Raw genomic sequence first — 22,256 nt, 5'->3', positions numbered from 1 at the left:
TTTGTTACAGTGTAAAAAGTACTTTCAACAACCTTGTTGAGCGTGAATTCTTAATGGAAATATTAACTTTGTAAACCTATAACATGCCCAATATAACACAGTAAAGGAAAGGGGAAAAAGCATTAGAGCACTTTAACATTTTATTGAAATGTTTACTTATTTAAACCATTCCCTCTTTTCCAACTTTTCATTCTATTTTACCTTCTTCTTACGAATAAAAGCCAGCAATCTAGTTTAGCTTTAGCTATTAGCTTTCAGCATTCACACGCATTTTCTGCAGGAAATGCATTTCCTAGTTACCACTGTCAATTCATCTGATAACTTTGTCAATGAATCGATTAGTTGTTTGGTTTATAAGAGAAGAAACTAGAAGATAGTAACATAGGAGACGTTTTCTTTTAAATGATTCAAATAAAATAGTTGGGGTTAGTTGACAACTCATCAATTAATCTTTGCAGCTCTGCTTTCCACCATGCACAACTTTAATGTGATACACCCACCTCCACCACCCCATCATCCCCTCCTCCCCCTGACAGACGTCAGACGCGCCCACCAATCGCTTCCTGTGTTTATCCTGCAGCTTTTATAAACCGGGCCAACAAAGCCAGAAGTCCCACACTGCATCAGTTTTCTCCTCGTGCGCTTCAACTCTGTAAGAGCACGCTTTAAACCGTCTAACCTATAGCCTGCATGATTGCATATACATTTAAAGTCCAGCTCCCTGTTTCTTTTTGAGTTTCTCCAGGACCGTCCCACCATGCATCTCCAGTTCGTCCTTTGCGTAACGGCCCTGCTCGTCTGCCCGTTCCTGAGCGCCGGGTCGCGGATAGCCAAACGCTTCGCCATCGGCTGCTCGGAGAAGTGCGACAAGTCCCAGTGCCCGCCGATCCCCGAGGACTGCTTGGCCGGAGACGTACTGGATCGCTGCGACTGCTGCCCGGTGTGCGCGTCCGGGGAGGGCGAGCAGTGCGGCGGCACCGCAGACCGCGAGTGCGCCGAGGGGATGGAGTGCGTGGTGACCGACGGCGTGGAGGTGTCGGTTACCGTCAGGCGGAGGGGCAAGGCCGGGGTGTGTGCGTGCTCCAGCCCCGAGCCGGTGTGCGGCAGTGACGGGGTCTCCTACCGGAACATCTGCGAGCTGAAGCGCACCAGCAACCGGGCCATGAAGCTGCAGCAGCCGCCGGTGATCTTCATCCAGAGAGGATCCTGCGGGAAAGGTGAGAGACAGTGTGTGTGTGTGTGTGTGTGTGTGTGTGTGTGTGTGTGTGTGTGTGTGTGTGTGTGTGTGTGTGTGTTCTGAACTTGGATGACCTCAGCTGCAGGTCACAAACAGACTGAACTTTCTCTTCCTCCTCTGTTGATCACTGTTCTCAAATCTTCCAAAGTAATCCATTTTCAAATAGCCTAAGCCTAATTTACACATTCATAGCTTAAACCAACTAAAGTGGAGTTTTGTGATCACCGTCCTTCTCCAAGACAACAAGACTATCAAGCACCACATGTACAGCCATTTGCTACTTTTAGTGACCTTTCGATAAATGCAGCTGAGTGAGGTTTCTTGTGCTACTGTTACTTTGCATTCTCGCCATCATCCTGTCTAATAAGTATTAAAACAGGACTATAAAACTAGTCCTGCTTTAATACTTCCCTTCTCAAACCTCTGGGGGACCCCTGGGCTCTGCAGTCCACAGTGATGACATAAGAACAGCAGCTTTGGGTTTAACCCTTTCCTCACAACTTCAGCTAGGCAAGGGGTATTTCATATTTTGATAAGTTACAGCATCAGTGTACAGTATCTGAATGTATCTGTATTATATTATTAGAAGTTGCATTGTTCGTCCATTTCTTCCCTACCTCATTCTCTCTCCCTGTCTGACTTCTTGTCTCTCTCTCTCTCTCTCTCTCTCTCTCTCTCTCTCTCTCTCTTTCTCTCTCTCTCTCTCTGGCATCTTTCCATTTCCCGATCAGTCAGATTTGCATCAGCACCTCACTCTGCACCAAATGTCTTGAAGTTAGGCCAGGAGGTCCTGAGTGCTGCAAAACAAACAGTGTTCCCCTGTGTGTGTATGTGTGAGAAAGCGTATTAGGAAACACCCACAAACACACACACACACACACACACACACACACACACACACACACACACACTGTGGAGCTGCAGCTGTGCACACAATAATTTGCTGAGTGAAGTTTCGTACTGACTCTTGTTGGAGTTAAACCAGGTCAAAGTCCCTCCTCTTCTTTTTTTTTTCCTCCATCTATCCATTCCCTTCTTCATCTCATCAGCCTTTTTCTTCGTTGTCCCCTCCTCCTTGCCATCCTCTTCCATCTCCTTCTTCTTCGTCTTCTTTCCCATATTTCATCTCTTCTCTTCTCTCATCCTTTCTCCCTCCCTTTCCTCTTCTCCCCCCTCTACATGGAAAGGATGAACACAGAGAAGAGTCCAGTTTGCTTCTCCTCTGTCCTTATTTTTTATCCTTTTCCTTGTCTTGCCACACTTTGCCTCCTGTCAGCTCTGATTTGTTCCTCCCACATTATATTCCCCTCTTTCCAAATGTTCTCCTCCGATTCCCTTTTCCTCTTCTCCTCATGCATCCCCCTTTCCTTCATCTGTGAATCCAAGAGCAAGTTATTCCTCCTCTCTTCCTCTTGTTTATCTTACTCATCAGATCCTCTTCTCCGATATCTTCTTTAATTCCTTTCTTCTCTCCTATCATTTTAAGGCTTTTTTTCTTTCTGTCCATTCCTCCATCTGTCGCATCTCCTCTCCTTCCACTTCCTGACCTCCCTCACTTTCTCTCCTTCCATCTTTAATGTGTTCAACCAAGAGGGACAAAACTGTCAGTGCATTTGTGTTTGTTAAAGATTTAACCTTCTTGAGCTGGGGAAAGAAATCTGGAAGATGTCAGACACACACACACACACACACACACACACACACTGTGAAGTCCTCTGTAATGATTCATCTCTTGGAGCTGATTGGTTGATTGTGTAACTTCCCAAACAGAGACGCAAATCTGGGTCAGTCCAGGTTATTCAACCCATATTTGAAGGACTCCTTTTATTATTTTGTCTTATTTCTATTTCCTGTGCAGACTTGAAAGCTCTTTTTTTTTTTTTTCATCGACATGGCTGGATACAGCATCAACAAAACACGGTTGCACGGTGACTCAACTCTTTCAGGGGCCGGAGGAATGTGTCCCAGTTCAGGCTCGTCCAGCTCCTAATGAGATTTCACAGAAAGATCAAAACACAGAGTCATTTGACTTTTGGGGATGGCGTGTTTTAAACTGCAGTTTTGTGTGTTTTAAAATAAAGAAAGACTGCTCAGCCAAGGTGTAAAGGTGGAATTACTAGTTAAAAAGCCATTTGTGCAACTACAAATCCAACACATTCTCACTCCCATCTCATAAAATACAGACGCGTGGTCAGGTGACTTTGTCATTGTTATTGTAACAGGCTCTTGGTCTGGTCTCCTTTAGCGTGATATAACAGCTCTTGGTCTGGTCTCCTTTAGCGTGATATACACTCTTGGTCTGGTCCTTCAGCGTGATATAACAGCTCTTGGTCTGGCTCTCTTAGCTGATATAACACGCTCTTGGGTGGTCCCCTTCAGCGGTGATAAACACTCTTGGTCTGGTCTCCTAGAACATATAACACCTCTGGTCTGGTCTCCTTTGACGCTCTATAAACAGGCTCTTGGTCTGGTTTCCTTTAGCGTCATTAACAGCTCTTGTGGTCCTTTAGCGTCATATAACAGCTCTTGGTCTGGTCTCCTTTGCGTCATATAACACAGGATTTGGTCTGGTCTCCTTTAGCGTGATATAAACACACTCTTGGTCTGGTCTCCTTTAGCCATATAACACACTCTTCGGTCTGGTTCTTTAGCGTCTATAACAGGTCTTGGTTGGTCTCCTTTAGCGTTATAACACGCAGTCTGGTCCTGGTTCTTAGCGTGTATAAACACACTCTTGGTTCGGTCTCCTAGGATTAACACTTGGTTGGCTCCTTTAGCGTCATATAACACACTCTTGGTCTGGTCTCCTTTAGCGTCATATAACAGGCTCTTGGTCTGGTCTCCTTTAGCGTGATATAACACACTCTTGGTCTGGTCTCCTTTAGCGTGATATAACACACTCTTGGTCTGGTCTCCTTTAGCATTGTATAACATGTTCTTGGTCTGGTCTCCTTTACGGGTCCGTGACACGCGGGAATAACTGGCTGGTCAAAGAAGAAAGCAGCTTCTCCCTCACTGATCGTTATTCCAAAGCACACAAAGCATTTTTAGATTTGAGAGTTTCAGAGACCAGCCTTGCTGTAAAAATAGAATCAATAACCAAATTTATCAGCTTCATTTATCTTTCATTAAAAATCCCGCTATAGGCCTACTGTATTTTTCCCGTTATTTACAAATTGCATGAAAAAGGCCAAAAATCAACTTTGTGTAGGTCTGTCTTGCAATACTGTCTGACAGCCCCCGAGTCCATTGGTCCACGTTGGTTTTGTTGGTGCGTTTAAGGACACTGCCATCTGAGCCGTGAATATTAAAATTAGAAGTGAACTTTCTGGACTTCCGTAGCGAAACCTGCAGCGTGTTTGAGGTCGAGGTGTTTCTCCTTTCGTCTGGCTGGCTCCTTTCAGCCCACTTCAAAGCTCCAGCAGCTGACTCGCCACTCATCCTCCAGCCAAACACATCACACACACACACACACACACACACACACACACACACACACACACACACACACACACACACACACACACACACACACACACACACACATCCGTGTCTTGGAGGCGGTCGGCTGCAGCTGAGGCTGATGTGAACATTCACAACAAACAGCTGCTCAGTCAGAAAGTCTACAGCAGCGCTGGTGGTGGTCCTTTAAAAAAACTCATCAGTTTAGTTGAGTTTATTGGTGTATACATATACTAATAATGCAGATTAATATACACATAATCAATACAAGATGTGATGGAAAGATGCAAAAAAAAACATCAGAATTCTCCAATGATACCTTCAATTTAAAGAAACTGAGAAGAAGGAAAAAAAAGCCAGAACTAAAATTACACACAACATCAAAACAATAGAAGTGTTAACCTGCTGGTTATTACACAAACATGTGTTTGTGATGAGACATGTTCCCTTCCATGCTGTGCTGAGAAATTTTATGTACAGACTCATACTGTGTGCCGATTAACAAAGTCAAAGAATCCGATTTTAACTGCTATAACCAACCCTGCACTTACTGATACCAGATATGCCTCCAAGCTCTGGGAACACTGGAACACACATCTGTACCTGTTTTAAATATTGGACATAGCTATTGGTACGTCGGTATGGGAGTCAGTATGTCTGCATGTATTTGTTTGTTTGTACCCCTCTTGTAATGTGTTATGTGTACTTTTTTATCAGAACCTTGAGTCTGTAAAAATAAGGTGTGTATATATATATATATGTGTATATATATATATATATATATATATATATACTGCACAAAATTATAAATGCAACACTTTTGTTTTTGCCCCAATTTTTGATGAGCCAAACTCTAAGACTATTTCTATGAACACAAAAGGCTAATTTCTCTCAAATATTCTTCACAAGTCTGTCTAAGTCTGCGTTAGTGAGCACTTCTCCATTGCCGAGGGAATCCATCCACATCACAGGTGGGGCTCATCAAGATGCTGATTAGACAGCATGATTATTGCACAGATGGGCCTTAGGGTGGCCACAATGACAGGCCAATGTAAAATGTGCAGTTTTACGGTATGGGGTGGGTGCCGGGGGGGTGGGGGGATATTTCCCTTGAATGTTGGAATAGTTGTTTGATCTCTAAAATGTCAAATGTTGAAAAAGGTGGATCAGTGTTTCCCAAAAAGCCCAAGATGACGTCCTCAAACGTCTTCTTTTGTCCACAACTCAAAGATATTCAGCTCACTGTCCCAGAGGAGAGAAGAAACTAGAAGATTTTCACATTTAACAAGCTGGAATCAGAGATTTTTTTTAAATAAAAAAATGACTCAAACCTATTATCAAAATAGTTGGTTGCATGTAATTGGTGAGTGTTTTCATCACAAACAACCTTGGCGTGTTTAACAGCGTCTTAATGAGAAAAGAAAGATGGGGTTAGTAAGGGCGCAGCAGCGGACCGATACCATTGTCTCAGGACACATCCTAACACCCCCCCCCCCTGCTATCTCTCCGTATATTTTGATGCTGAGTCATTTCCTTTCTTTTATAAGCATCAGTGGGAACAGCAGACCGTTTACAGCTGCTCTCAGATCTGCACTTCATACACTGCACACCACACATCTGGATTCGGTTTAAAACCGCAGCCTCAGCTTTGGCTCCTATCTCATGTGCGTGATGCAGTTCATTGACGGTGTGTTTCCCCCCCCCCCTCAGGTCAGCAGAACCCGGACAGTCTTCGTCACAAGTACAACTTCATCGCTGACGTGGTGGAGAAGATTGCCCCCGCTGTCGTTCATATTGAACTGTTCCGCAAGTACGAAACAACCAATAATAACATAACAATACTTACAATGAGGACTTAAGTTCATTTTTACTGCTTCCTTCACATTCCTGTGTTTTTTTTAGAGACGAGACTATTGTCTGGGATGAACAGTGATCCTGTTTTGGACTTAATCTTTGTTTTTTTTAAAATAAATCTGCATTTGGTGGTAGTTGGGGAGGGCTGTGGGTATTGTTGATCCTGAGTGGTGAGAGAAACGTATTAGAGCTTTTGGCTAAACGGATGTCATTTTAATGTCACTGGCATCTGATGATTCCTGGTGGTCAAATATTGGCATTTTAAAATGAATCCCACTCATGGTCCCCGGGCAGATCCCAGTCCTTTGACTTTGGTGATCCCCTGAGCTTTTCTCTAGCAGTCCACATTTATGTTTAGGAATGAAATATGAACTGGATTGCCATGAAACTTATTACAGACATCCATATCCTCCTCTATGATAGCTTTGGTAATCGCCTGAGTTTCCATTTTAGCGTCATTCTCAGGTCATAGTATTCCATTTGAAACTTTGGTTTCTTAATAATGTTAATAATAATGTATACCTGAACCACACACACATGCTCAGTACCTATGCATGCACTAATGAAGAAATGTCAGAGTGGGGGGGGAGGGGGCTGCCCAGGTGGTGAATTGGCATCTCTCCAGCTACCAATCCACCACCAAACTTTGGTCCATATGGATGGACTCGAACCGGCAACCCTCTGGTTCCCATCCCAACTCCCTACTGCCACCCATTTATGGCCAAATACCTGAACAATAACAGCATTCTCATCCATTAAGTGTGTACTCTGTATGTAGCGCTAAATAGCAAATGTTATAGCTGCTAGGGTGTCAAGAAACTTCTTCTTCTACTACTACTTCTTCTTCTTGGTCTTGGTCTTGGTCTGCGTCCGACGTCTGGGCTGTTGAAATGGGAATCAAAGTTAAAAGCACGGGCCGGCGCACGTCAGTCGAAGTTCTCCGTTCCTGGATTTCCCACACTTACTTATTTTTATGTCACACTGCAATTGCATAATCACGCTTGTCGGTTTAGTAAAGGGTTTTCTTTAAATTGCATAGTCATGCTTGTAGGCTTTGATGTTATGATTTGGGTATATTGCTTTGTTTTCTGTTCCCCCCTTCTGTCTTTTTGGTTCTGTTTGTGTCCTAGTTTCCTCCCGGGTCGTGTGTTGTAGTTCCTGTCTTGTGTTCCCTATGTTCTGTTTCCTGTTTTATTTTGAAGTGTGGGTCTCTGTCTCGTCTTGTCTTTAGTTCTACTTCCTGTGTCTTCCCACCCCTGTGATTACCTGATGTTTTCCACCTGTTTCCCAGCCCTCTTGTCACTTGTGAAATTCGTCCAACGACTGGGTTAGGGTTGGGGGGGGGGTTAGGGTAGTTTGGATCCGGTGACCTCCTCATGCCTCCAAGGTACACATGGGCGGTCCTCTTCACTGTATGCCATGGAACCCGATAAATGAGAAAAGAGGTGACTCCTTTGTCTAAAGGAGGGATAGAGAAGAGAGCTGAGGTCCTGAGGGATGGTGGGGTTCAGGTTAGAGTTCATGATGTTTTATGTTATTAAGTCCGAAACATGCTCCGCCTCTTCCTCTTCCTGCTCAGGATGGTGTTCTCCAAGCGGGAGGTGGCGGTCGCCAGCGGCTCTGGCTTTGTTGTGTCAGAGGACGGACTCATCGTCACCAACGCCCACGTGGTGGCCAACAAGCACCGAGTCAAGGTAAAAGCATTCAAACAGCTTGTACATACGTTTAGTTTTCATGATTGATTGATGGTATGACTATCATAAGTCATTTATTGTTCTACAAATGTACTCTGCATTTAACAAATGTTACAAATAGCCAGAGAATATCAAATGAAATGTATCAGGGGCAACGGGAATCTATATCTACAACGTTCCACTTCAGGGATTCATTCATTCATGTTTATTATCCAGGAAAGTTAAAAAGTAACATTACATTACAATGTTAAACGGGCCTGACTCAGTTGAAAACTGGTTTTTAGCAGGTTCCTGTTCCTGTTCTGCAGAAACATAAAACATGGGTACAGCACGTCGGGACAGACATTTGTACAGGACATCGATATGAAAAGAGAAATTTAGGCAACTAAAAACAACAATACAGTTACATAAGGACAAAGACATTTATACAAGACATCAGCTGGGCTAGACAGATACAGACAGTGCAAACAAGGCTTGGATAATACATGAGCAAATTAATGAATGCGTGCAGGTGTTCCTTTAAAGGCTACGTTGCTACGGTGCCGATGGAAATTTCTCTGAATGTCTCTTATTTCAGTGGGATGTCCGTTACCTTCCTCTTCCTCTGTGTTGGTGTTCTAACCTAGGGTGGATTTATGAGGACTACGGTTAACCGCACGGCTAAAACAACTTTTCAACGTACACATGTTCCACCGAAACAAGTTCTTCCAGTTGCTATTTTGCAGCGGCACCGTTGCTCCGTCCGGTGCTTAGCACCGCCCAAATCAATCGTGATTGGTTTAAAGGAACGCCAATAAACCTAGAGCTCATCTCCCATTCAGGAACGCTGTGTGGACTCGCCAGACCTTCCTCCGCAGCGCTGTGGAGGAAGGTCTGGCGATGAGAGACTAGGGCATGGCTGGGACTGAGTAGCACCGTTTGTTGGTTCCTGCAGGTGGAGCTGAAGAGCGGAGCCACGTTCGACGCCAAGATCAAAGATGTCGACGAGAAGGCCGACATCGCCCTGATCCAGATCGATGCCCCGGTGAGTAGAAAGAGAGGGATGGAGAGATGAATGGATGTCAAGGGGTGCTTCCTAGTCTTGAGTTATTTAGTCTTTGTAGGGACCCCTTTAGAGTTCTTTTTTATGTTCTTTAAAATTGGATAATCTTCGATGTCTCAGATGTTCACACTAGATCATTTTCCCTTTATGTTTCTATGGTTGCATCCGAAACTCCACACTAACATACTATTTATTAGGCTAAAACAGATATTTTGTAGTAATAACAACGTTCATAACAGACAAACGGACAGAAACCAAGGAGCTCTGTGTTGTCATTAACACTCTCATTTACATTTCTACATATTTAAACGACTGTAAGTGTAGTTATTTACCTCCTTTCAGTTATTTTTGTTATCTTTGTCCATTTATGTGTCTTCCAAAAATCTAAGACATCGCTGATGTGATTGTGACACAACTTTGGGAAGTAATACATCATACTAATAGACATAGTAGACATATATCGTAAAATAACCCTCGTGTTGTCTTCCCGTCAAAACTGAGAATCAACAATTTTGTTGACGCTTTTTGTTGTTTTTTTTCTTACATTTTTGTCCCTTTTTCAACACTTTTGACGCTTTTTTTCAATGTTCAACCCTTTTTTGACGTTTTCAACGCTACGTAACACTGACTTATTAACTTTAGTTTTACAGTTATATTTGGAATTTATGGTCAATAAACCTCATTTATAGGAAATTATACCTAATGTTTGAGTTAGAAAAGCAGAAATTAGGAATTATTGAGACTAAAGTTAAAGGAATGGATGTTGATGGATAATCACAGACTGGAATATGTCAACTTTTACTCAACACTATTTCAACAACACTTCCATTTGTTTTACAATGCTATAAAATTGAATAAGACCCAAAATTAATGAAAGTAGAGATTTGTACTTGGCAAAGAGCGTTGGAATCAATCATGTTATTTTGGGGAGTTAAAAAGAACATTGATGTAGGACAACATGAGGACAACATGAGGACAACATGAGGGTTGAGGTGACATTTGTTATTAACCATTCACAAGAAACCACATCTTGCCCTAATTTCATATTATCATTTCTTTCTCTCTGTCTGCATTTTTTTCTGAAAGTTCCTCCCTTTGTGTCCTCTCTCTTTGACAGTCTTCTCTTCTCTTTATTTTCCAAAAGAAATGCAGGTATTGATTCCCTTTTGTTGTAAAATGTGCTTTGGTGAGCATTCCCTAAATGGAAAGCTTGTTTTTTTTTAATTTTAGCTCAGTGGGATCTAATAAAACCATGACTCATGTAAGTGGATATGTGTGGAGCAGGTCAGGAGACGGGATCTGGGATGATTTTTGCAATTTTTGTGTGGTATGTCCATGGCTGAATGCACTTATGTTTTGTCTCTTTGGATGAAAGCGTCAGCTAAATTAATGTAGTGTGGGTTTTCCTTTTTTTCGTAGGACTTTAGTTTTGGTCCAGGGATGACTGGACGGGTTCAGTTCAGGAAGTGAAGTTTTCCACAAAACATTTTTAGCATGAGAAAGTCAGTGCAGTCTCACTTTAGTCCAGACACTGGAAAGTCAGTGCTGCAACATCCTGCACTCCATCAGACACTTAAAGGGGAATGTCGGTCCACCTTCAGGGGTAATAATCTAAATTTTAAGGCCACATTCACTTACCAGAACAAAGAGCTCAAATAGTATCTCATGGCATCCAGCTGTGCTGACAACAGGTAGAAACAAAGGATGCATTACACGACTCTGATCTGGATTCTGTTTCTACAATATTAAAAACATGTAAAAACACAAGATTTGAGAACTTATGCCCCTGTATTTTAACATAGGGGGGTGTATACTTCTGCCCCTGTTTTAACATAGGGGGGTGTATACTTATGCCCCTGTATTTTAACATAGGGGGGTGTATCACTATGCCCCTGTATTTTAACATGGGGGGTGTATACTTATGCCCCTGTATTTAACTAGGGGGTGTTATTATGCCCCTGTATTTTAACTAGGGGGTGTATACTTATGCCCCCTGTATTTTAACATAGGGGGGTGTATACTTATGCCCCTGTATTTTAACATAGGGGTGTATACTTATGCCCCTGTATTTTAACATGGGGGTGTATACTTATGCCCCTGTATTTTAACATAGGGGGGTGTATACTTAGCCCCCTGTATTTAACATAGGGGGTGTATACTATGCCCCCTGTATTACATAATGGGGGGTGTATACTTTTATGCCCCTGTATTTTAAGGAAGAACATTTATTTATTTATTATTATTCATTCACTAAAAATCCACTTAGGTGTCCCTTAAGGTTGTGATTTTCCTATTTTTTTTTAAATTAAGGCATTAAGCTCAATTTCCAAAAGATGTTTTTTTTCTATTTCTCTTTTTAATTAACTTTAGCATGGGGGGGTAAACTTATGCACTTTTCTATTATCTCATGCAGGCTCCAGTATTTATATATTTGACAGATACTCAATGAAGGTTCTTATATTTTCTCCAAAACCAACTCCTGCTGTTGTTGCAAGTTAATTAAACCCAGACAGATGTACCTGTAGATCTGATGGTCGATGGCCGGATGATCTCAGCTCATACACAGACCAACATGAATTCAGGGGATCGACACAGAGACACGGCAGGATGTGAGTTCATGCTTGCTGGTCAGACACAGATGATCGTGGTTTTCCTCGGCATGTTTGGGTGGGGAGGCAGGGTGTAGGGGAGGCAGGGTGTAGGGGAGGCAGGGTGGAGGGGAGGCAGGGTGTAGGGGAGGCAGGGTGTAACTGGAGCTTCAGGGGATGGAACTGTGCAGAAATCCAGAAACTGCTGAGCACGTGTGGTTGTGGTTTACATGCAAACTAAGAGGCAACTGTACTTCTGCACAAATGACTTGATGACTTACAGCCCTCCACCCTCCCACACACATCACACACACACACACACACACCACCCCACACACACACGCACTCCCTCAGCTGCTTACACCAACAGTTACAACTGTCAGTGTGATGATTTAAAAGTTTTCCTTACTTTTCTCTTCCAAATATTGTTGACAGGCAAAATATTATATTCCGAGAAATACTGTTTTATAACTGTTGAATCAACCAATCAAATCACAGCAGAAAACTAAGTGTTATAAAATCTCCAAATTTATTTAGGGATAACTGGAATGTAGGTGGAGGCAAAGCTACACAATCAGAGCAGCACGACCCTTCCAGGGAACACTCAGTGCATTCAGTGTTAAACTGTTTTTGGAGTTTGCAGAGGAAGCATTCAGACGTGTAGCTGCATGTTCGGGGCAGATGAGCTTCTGCTTCATAACTTTCAGAGGACAGAGACATAGAGGACATGTTCAGGGCAGATGAGCTTCTGCTTCATAACTTTCAGAGGACAGAGACATAGAGGACATGTTCAGGGCAGATGAGCTTCTGCTTCATAACTTTCAGAGGACAGAGACATAGAGGACTTGTTCACGTCAATGGCCTACTTCCTAATCTAAGTCTTTCTCTTGTCACCGCAAATTCTTCTGACTTCTCTTGTGTTGCCTTGGAATAATGATTGTGATCTCGACATAACCCAAACTGTCTTACTGTGATCTCCAGTTATTTTTCTCAGGAGTTGGAGGAGTCCCAAAACAAAGCTAAAAGTAGAGAGAACATTGGAATTAAATGGGCCTAGTGGCCAGAAACATGATAACAAATTAGAGGTAAAGTTGCTCTGTACCTGCTGGACATGGCCACGGGAACTAGGGGTGATGAGGGTGTTGCAGCACCCTCTTAGTGAAAGGAATAGACAAACTACAACCATGATTAAAAACTGACGCTTGTGGAGCGTTGTGATAGAGGCATAGTGGTGTATGGTGGTTGACTTTGGCTTAAATTGTCACTTTTGAAAAATTTGTAAGCAACCCCAACTCCAAATATGTTCCTGTGGCCACGCTGCTGGATGTGTGAAAGTAGCAACTGTTTGCTAACAAGTTGACAAATTTCCAAATTAAAAGCAAAACAAACTATAAGTTGATATCGGCCGTGTATTCCTACGTCTAATACGACCAACGGGAGCGTTTCAGAAATGAGTGTCCGTAGTGGTGGCCTTAAATACAGCCTTATATCTCAACCAGAGAGAACGTAACGATCGCAGTTTTGTTGTTGTTGTGGTGAAACTGTCGCAGTTTGAATAGGTTTAAGCGCCAACACTAAACAATGATCGTGGTTTGTGTTTCAGATCAGACGCTACTTCAATTCAGATCACGCGCTTCACGTGTAAGGTTGAAAAAAAAAAGCTGGAACCTCGGTCTCCTGAGTGAGAGCGCTGTGTTGGATTTAAACCTTGTCATCTTACTTCCTGCGTTGCTCCCGTCATAACTACCACGGCCACCAGAGGGCGTCGTAATATTAACGTGAATTAAGTCATAATTGCTGCTTGAATAAACAACTTACGTGGCTGTTTTTCGGAGGACAGTCTGATAATATCTCAGTGATGTTTTTACAGCTTGTTTCCTCGGCCTTAATGTTGCAAAACAATCACTTATTGCGCAATAAACCCACTCAGGTGTTTTCACTATCTCTTACCTGATTTGGCCTTCTCAGGACTGACATCTCTCTCTCTCTACTGTTAAGTTTGGTTCACCTGTTAGGATATACAGCAGTATGCTTAATGCAGTAAAAGTACAGCAGTATTCTTAGTTTTGTGCAATAAAAGAACGTTTGTATTGCGTCTACATGGCGTTTTTTTCTGGTGTTTTCCACCTTTTTCAAAGTTTTTTTCACTTTATGCCTTTTAAAGTTTTTGTCCCCATATTTCAACCTTTTTGTCGATTTTATTCGTGAATAGTCTACATTGTTTTTATCAATAGAAAACGTATATGAAAATGGGAAACACTACACTTGAAAAGGTATTGTATCCATAATCCATAATACAAGGTATGGGCCGGGTCCAGATTGACTTGCCAACCTTGGCCCGGACTTATAAGCCCTGCTGTAAGTGACTGGTGAACCCCCACTGAACACAATATAATATTTAAATGTGTGTTTGAGTCCCCAGTGTTGGCCTGTGCTGCTGCCACTGAGGCAGGTGTTCTCTGAGCATGTGCAGACAGGAGCTCGTTGGTGTTGTTTGGACACATCCAGTCAAACCTCGCGGCGATATTCCACCTATATCCAGCAGCAATCATTTTCCATGACACGTGTCCATGAGCAGCTTATTGAAACGGCTCTCAGCTGATCTGATTAGCTCACAGGATTTAACAGGCCAGCATGTGATCCATCCCGTTATTTACTATGACGGCTGAAAGAACTACTCGTGCCACTGCACGTGCTTAGCATTTGCAGTGAAACAGCTGCAGGGATGCAGGAACTATGGTCTTCTAAAGAGCAACAGAGTTTTAAAGTTATAGAGATTGAAAGACATCTGAAGAAAACTCATATGTGGTATTAATTGTAGTTTAAGTTCATGAATAATACCTGTTTCACAGAGAGAACATTATCTGGGCTGATCTGTCATTTATTCTAAGCTTTTATCTTCAGTAAATTAACATAAAAATATTGATTACAGCAGCTTTAAACACCACACCTTCATATCTGTGTATTGTCAATACAACCACCAGATCCCCTCTGATTGTCCCCCCCCCTTTCAGATGTCCCACCCCTTCCACTTTATTTGTGTTGGCTTTCTAAACTGGATTTCTAAGGACTCTGGTTACCTGGTCCTCAGATCTCTGCAGGGTAAATCCAGACAGCTAGCTAGACTATCTGTCCAATCTGAGGACTATGGTTCCTGGTCCTACAGATCTCTGCAGGGTAAATCCAGACAGCTAGCTAGACTATCTGTCCAATCTGAGGACTATGGTACCCTGGTTCCTAGACTCTGCAGGGTAATCCAACAGCTAGCTCTAGACTATCTGTCCCAATCTGAGGACTATGGTTACGACCTGTCCTCAGATCTCTGCAGGGTAAATCCAGACAGCTAGCTAGACTATCTGCCAATCAGTTTTCTGTTGACGACTAAAACTACTTTTTAACATACAAATGTTCCACTAAAACAAGTCCCTTCCTGAGACTATTTTGCAGAGGTCTGGCTATGTGAGACTAGTGTGAGACAGCAAAACGGTGCACACAATACTGATACAGAAGGGACCAACGGGGGAGCTGTGCTTACTGTACTTAAGATTTTATGCACGATGGAAGAGTGGATTTGGAGAGAGATGTAATGACAAGGAAAGCATGATGAGAGAATAATCCCCAAACCACTGCTCTGGTCTTTGTTGTGGTCCTTGTGTCTGGCTGCTTTGTTACTCTCTTCCGTGTTGGCGTCTCTTCAGTTACTACTGAACACAGCGCCTCGGCTTTGTGATCTCCCCGTGGTCAAAGTGCTGTCATCCTAAAAACCACAGAGCGAGAACCACGGTCATCGTCCTGGTCGGCGGAGCTCAGCAGGCATTCGGCAGATGATTTGGAGTTCTGGTTCAGCGCAGCCAAACAGGGAAGCTTTATGTTTAACCGATGGAGTAAAGCTCTGATTAGAAGAGCTGAATGAATCCATTCATAAGCATCTTGTTTATGTCTGTATATGCCTAATGGTGATTTAGGAGGGAGTTAGTTCATGGTGGGTGGACTGACCTCAATAGAAGAATAACTGCACAAATGCAAATTGCCATTTTGGATTTAGTTTAACTATCCAAGCACTTTGACTTGCAGACCAGAGGGATGTTTATATAAGTGGTGGAGTGTAACAAAGTACATTTACAAGTACACACTGTACTTAAAGTTGCCGTAGGTAGGATTGCAAAGATCGAAGACTTAGCCAAAAACTCTTTGGCTAAATTGATCGTCTGAGTGGACCAAATTTTTATTTGAATTGGGGCGCCATATTTTATACATGATTTTAGTTTACTGGTCTGGATAGAAGTGTTAAAGGTCCCATGGCATGAACATTTCACTTGATGAGGTTTTTAAACATCAGGATTCCTCAGCCCTGCTATGGCCCCCCAGTGGCTCAGAAATGTTAAGATAGAGGTGTAAACCGAGCCCTGGGTACCTGCTCTGCCTTTGAGGAAATGAAAGCTCAGATGGGCCGATCCGCTTTCAATGAGCAAAGTTGCAGTTGTCAAGGCCACACCCCCCCACCCTCCACCCTGAACCCCCCCCACCCCTTCTCAAGAGCTAAAGACTCAAGAAATGACACTACTAAGGAAGCTCATTGTGATGACGGCTCTGTGCTGGAATTCTGCACCAAGGCTAATTTTGGGAAAGACACTTCAGATCCAGTATTATAGGACCACTAAGGTCTATATAAAGAGACTTCAAATCAAGTATTAGGACCACTAAGGTCTTATAAGAGACTTCAGATACTATTAGGGACCACTAGGTCTAATATAAAGACTTCAGATCCCAGTATTAGGGACCACTAGGCCTATATAAAGAGACTTCAGATACAGTATTAAGGGACCACTAAGGTCTATATAAAAGACTTCAATCCAGTATAGGGCCCCTAAGGCCTATATAAAAGAGACTTCGATACAGTATTAGGGACCACTAGTGCTCTATAAAAGAGACTTCAGATCCAGTATTAGGGTACCACTAAGGTCTAATAAAAGAGACTTCGATACAGTATAGGGACCCTAAGGCGATATAAAACCGTCAGATACATTATTGGACCACGTAAGTCTAAAGCTTAGATCATAGGCCACGTATATAAAGGACTTCAGAATACAGTATTAGGGGACCACTAAGGTCTATATAAAAGAGACTCAGATACAGTATTAGGGGACCACTAAGGTCTTATAAAGAGACTTCAGACTAGTATTAGGGGACCACAAGGTCATATAAGAGACTTCAGATACAGTATTAGGACCACTAAGGTCTATCTAAAAGAGACTTCAGATACAGTATTAGGGGACACCTAAGGTCTTATATAAAAAGAGACTTCAGATACAGTATTAGGGGACCACTAAGGTCTATATAAAAAATACTTCAGATCCAGTATTGGGGACCACTAAGTCTATATAAAGAGACTTAGATCCAGTATTAGGGACCACTAATCTATATAAAGAGACTTCAGATCAGTATTAGGGACCACTAAGGTCTATATAAAAGACCTTCAGATACAAGCTCCCACATTTTATACTTCTTTGTCCAAATGCAGACCTGAAACGGAGACCACACACACACACACACAACACACACCACACACCCACACACACCACACACACACACACCACACACCACACACCACACCACACTGAGGTTTTGGATGTGTTTTTTTGGGCAGTCACTCAAACTCAGTTTTGGGGTTTGTCTTTCAATTGTTCTCTGGAAATGTCGTCATGCTCCATGTCTGCCCTTCCACTTGTTCCTCCGGCCTTCTCTTCTCCCTTCATACGTACAATATGTTTCTATTCATATTATATATATTTTATCCAATCTTATTTGAATTTGCAAAATGTTTTTTACACGTCTTTGAGTGTTTGTGCGTGGGTGTGTGCGTACTAAAAACAATTAGCAGAGCAGACAGCATCCTGCAGTGTGTTTCCAGGAGTGTTTCCTGGCAGAGAAAGAGAGACTGGATTGATTTAACAGATTAGTAGTTGTAAAAGTATTTATTGGTGTGTGTGTGTGTGTGTGTGTGTGTGTGTGTGTGTGTGTGTGTGTGTGTGTGTGTGTGTGTGTGTTTGTTGTGTGTGTTGTGTGTGGTGTGTGCATGCGCAAAATCTGATAATTGCGAGTCAGCTAATCAGAGCTGCAGCCATACAAACAACAGTACAAATACAAATCTGTTGGATATTCATAATCTTGTCTCGCTAGTCTTGTTCTGGACCTCTCTTCGGATGTCATGCTGTAATAACACATGGGTGTGATTCATTTCTTTGGCAATACGCAAGTGTTGACAGACATGTAGGCAGAAATGTGCTAAAGCAACAGCCACGGCTGCCCTGAAATCTAATATTTGTGATATAAAACACTTTGAAACGGGTCAAGTTGACCCGAGGACAACACCAGGGTTAACAACACTTGCAGACAATGGAAGCTGTGTCTTTGGTGTCTCAAACTGCCTCCTGTCCTCACCCGTACTTGTCTCGCTGTCCCCCTCCCCTGTGTGTGTGTGTGGTGGAGCAGATGAAGCTGCCGGTGCTGCTGCTCGGCCGCTCGGCGGACCTGCGTCCCGGCGAGTTCGTGGTCGCCATCGGCAGCCCCTTCTCCCTGCAGAACACCGTCACCACCGGCATCGTCAGCACCACCCAGCGGGGGGGCAAGGAGCTGGGGCTACGCAACTCTGACATGGACTACATCCAACCGACGCCATCATCAACGTGGTGGAGAGACGAGAGAGACAGACAGGCATGACGATACACCACACACACACACACAACACACACAGACAGCAACCCCACCACACACACACAGACAGCCAGAACACACCACACAGCAGACGATACACACACACACCACACACACACACCACACACACACACACACACCCACACACCCACACACACACACACACACACAGAGACCACACAGGCACCCACAGGCACCACAGCGACAGACACAGACGATACACCATACACACACACACACACACAGGCAGCAACAGATACACACACACACACACACACACACACACTATACATACACACACACACACCACCACAGACATAACAAGCAGACGATACACCACACCACACACACACACACACACACACACACACACACACCACCGGCAGACAGATACACACACACACACAGACAGACAGACAGACAGACAAAAAATACTGTGTTTTAATGAGATTCTGCAATGTTGTTGTCATAATTCTCATAATGTTTGCATGTCTGGTTGATGATAACCATGCGTGTGCTCACCATTGTTTCGATAGACGGTTGATATAGTCTGAGTGTATTCAATGTCTTCTGATTGGTCCAAATACCCTGCATTGATCTGCTGATTGGCTGGAAGGGATTGAGAAGTATCTTAAAAGATCTTTTGATAAGAAATATGAAACCTTAGCATGGTGCATGTAGTGCAAAACTCATTTCTTCTAACTGATTTCAATGTCTTTACTTTTAAATTCTTGGTTTGTTTTCTTGCAGTACGGCAACTCAGGAGGACCACTAGTCAATCTGGTGAGTGAGGAAAAACCCGCTCTGAGAAATAATATGCAAGCTTGGTTCCTAAATAAAATGTTCCCTGTTAAAAAATGTGCATATGTGCAGTGGTCCCACAAATTATTCTTCCTTTTGTCCTCCTTATTGGCTAACGGTCTCTAGTTAAACTCAATTTTTACATATTTCATACTGGATGTCAGGACGCTCTGCTCACGTAATACTTTCAATTTAATGTTGCATTTCCACATTTTTAACATTTTCTAATTTTCCTGGCTACTTACATCCGTTCATACCAACTTACAATGTATTCTTAGTCAGACTATTTAGTTTACTTCCTTTAGAATATGATAAAAAAGTAAAATAACTAAAAAAATAAGAACATGTACGTTTCATCACAAGACACAAGCTTTCCAAATATTTGTCTTACAATTATAAATAATAATAGGTATACTACATAAGGGATAGCATGTTCAAAAAGGAGTAGGAAGAAGCTGAAAAAACCTTTCTGGTCCTACCCCCTTTTTCTATTTTTATACTTAAGTCAAATATAAAACAATATGATGCTTCACTTATTTGTATATGTAAACAAACACATACACATCTACAGGATATCTAACTACACTACACATGTATTTCTTTTTGATCTATCTACTCATTTTCCTTCTATCTACATCAAACCCAAATAATAACCCCCCCAAACTAGACATAGTAAATAGTATATTCCTATTTTTCATCGCATCTTCTAATTATGATTTGCTATGTGAAATAATAATAATAATAATTAGATCATTGAGCATGTTATAAAGTACTTAAAAAAATTGGATATTTTTTCCAAAAGAGTGGACATCCCATTAAACCATTTAAAAACAACATGTATTCATGATTATTGCAATATTTTTATTCCTCATAAGGTGTTTAGATATGATAATAGTTAATTATTAATATTGTTAAGAAGTCATTCATCACTAATGTATTTTAATCTCATGTTTGGGGAGCTGAAATTGAGCATTTTACCAAACGTTACCAGCCATGTGTTGCTTGTCTCACACCGACATTCACGTTCATTTTATCGTAACCTCGCTTCTCGCCATCTTTGGAACGGGGACAGGAACCGGGTTTGTCATCGCTGGGACCACGTCCATATGTTGCGGAGCGGAGATATACGTAATCTCATGTAAACAAACACCCAGGGCCACTAAGTCCTCGTTAGGGAAGATAAATAAAGAGTTTAGGTAATCGTAGTCCACAGCTGACTCTGATTATCAGGCTGTTTCCAGCCGGCCGCGCCGCTAAACGAAGAACAACGTGGAGTCAGGAACGCTGTTTAACGAGCTTCATGGGGAAATTGGACTTTTACTGTGGGGCGTAGGAGGAATAATGCCAAACTAGTGTGTGTGTGTGTGTGTGTGTGTGTGTGTGTGTGTGTGTGTGTGTGTGTGTGTGTGTGTGTGTCGTGCAGGATGGAGAGGTGATTGGCATCAACACTCTGAAAGTCACGGCAGGAATCTCCTTCGCCATCCCCTCAGACAAGATCCGGCAGTTCCTGGCCGAGTCACATGACAGACAGTCCAAAGGTCAGCGAGAAGGTTGGGGGTTCGACTCCAGGTCGATCCGGGCCTTTCTGTGTGCAGTTTCTATGTTCTCCCCATGTCTGCATGGGTTTCCTCCCACCATCAAAAAACATGTACTAGGTTCTCCAGTCAGTGCCCATGAGCAAGGCACAGGCTCAGATCGCTGTAAGTGGCTGGCCAACGCTCCCTCGAGTGATGGGTTAAATGCAGAGAATGAATTTCACCACATGTATGTGTATGTGACGATAAAATTGCCTTTATATGATCACAGAGTCGATATCAGAGACAGGGACGAAGAGAGATTCAAATGTGTCTTATTTTGTAATACACCTAAACAGGAAGTGAGCTTCATGTTTTCATTCATGTTTTCTATTGCCCTTTCTCAAAGGGAACCACGTAGCGTGTTGTATAATGTGATGAAAATGTAAAATGAACTTGAAATGAGTTTGGTAAGCATGCATGATGCACCAAGACTGAGATTGCTGCTCACATACAGAACAGCTGCGTTGCAGGGAGAAGCATAAACTGTAATCTTCCTTTTGCTTTTGGTGTACAGCTTGTTAGAAGTTTTGCTCACAAATATTATATATAATATATGTAGTATATATAGTATATCCCCAGTGAATATGACACATGCCTTTGGGAGGGGAGATCTGGGATCGATTCCCACTGATTCCCACGGGAATTTGATATAAGAAACCCATATTTCTGATATAAAATAAAACAAATTTGAAAAGGACAAAGATAAATAGGGTGAAAGAAGAAGATGATAAGTCAATGATACAAACGGCATGTTTTCCTTATGTTTTTCAGGTAAAACGTTCCAGAAGAAGAAATACATCGGCGTCAGGATGATGAGTCTCACTCAATCGTAAGTTCCTGTTTCTGATGACATTATGCAAAAAGTTACACAATCACATTAGTAAATATGTATATTGAGTTGTAGTTATTTGTGTAAAAAACACTGAATATTTTCCTCATATGACAACAAAACTGCTTGAAAAATCTGTTTAGTTCAGTCTTTGGAGAGAAAAAACTGGCTTAAAAGTTGCTGTTTGGATCAGATTTTCAGTGACTTTACTGCAATAAAACAGTGGCTGTATTCATTCAGTCCTCATGTACTGATAATAAAAGGGCATTATTCTTTGAATAAATGAGATCAGGCTGTTCTGTGAATAAGAAATGTCACGAAACTCTGAGAACAGGGAGTGAATAATCTCCCTGGAATGTATTTTTCTCACTTTCCTACACAACAAGGGAGGCAATCGTATCGAAAACGTGACCTCAGCTTTAGGTACCTGCTGTCAAATAACAAGTATGTAAGTCCAC

The 22,256-nt window shown here is 42.3% G+C and overlaps 1 protein-coding gene across 1 annotated transcript in view; it reads left to right on the top strand.

The window, feature by feature from the left end:
- Nucleotides 1–580: 580 nt before the first annotated feature.
- Nucleotides 581–22,256, top strand: part of htra1b (HtrA serine peptidase 1b) — a gene marked incomplete at its 5' end in the record, with an annotated part of 25,972 nt that continues 4,296 nt past the window's right edge. Inside the window, 9 exon segments of the mRNA XM_032501858.1 lie at nt 581–1,217; nt 6,410–6,509; nt 8,133–8,247; nt 9,182–9,271; nt 18,370–18,541; nt 18,544–18,563; nt 19,342–19,374; nt 20,816–20,930; nt 21,741–21,798. Coding sequence (XP_032357749.1) covers nt 758–1,217; nt 6,410–6,509; nt 8,133–8,247; nt 9,182–9,271; nt 18,370–18,541; nt 18,544–18,563; nt 19,342–19,374; nt 20,816–20,930; nt 21,741–21,798 — 1,163 coding nt within the window.

The sequence above is a fragment of the Etheostoma spectabile genome, chromosome 21, assembly GCF_008692095.1.
Source record: "Etheostoma spectabile isolate EspeVRDwgs_2016 chromosome 21, UIUC_Espe_1.0, whole genome shotgun sequence".
NCBI classification, from domain to species: Eukaryota; Metazoa; Chordata; class Actinopteri; order Perciformes; family Percidae; genus Etheostoma; species Etheostoma spectabile.
The sequence above is the reverse complement of the archived record's forward strand: the minus strand, read 5'-3'. Positions and strand labels throughout refer to the sequence as shown.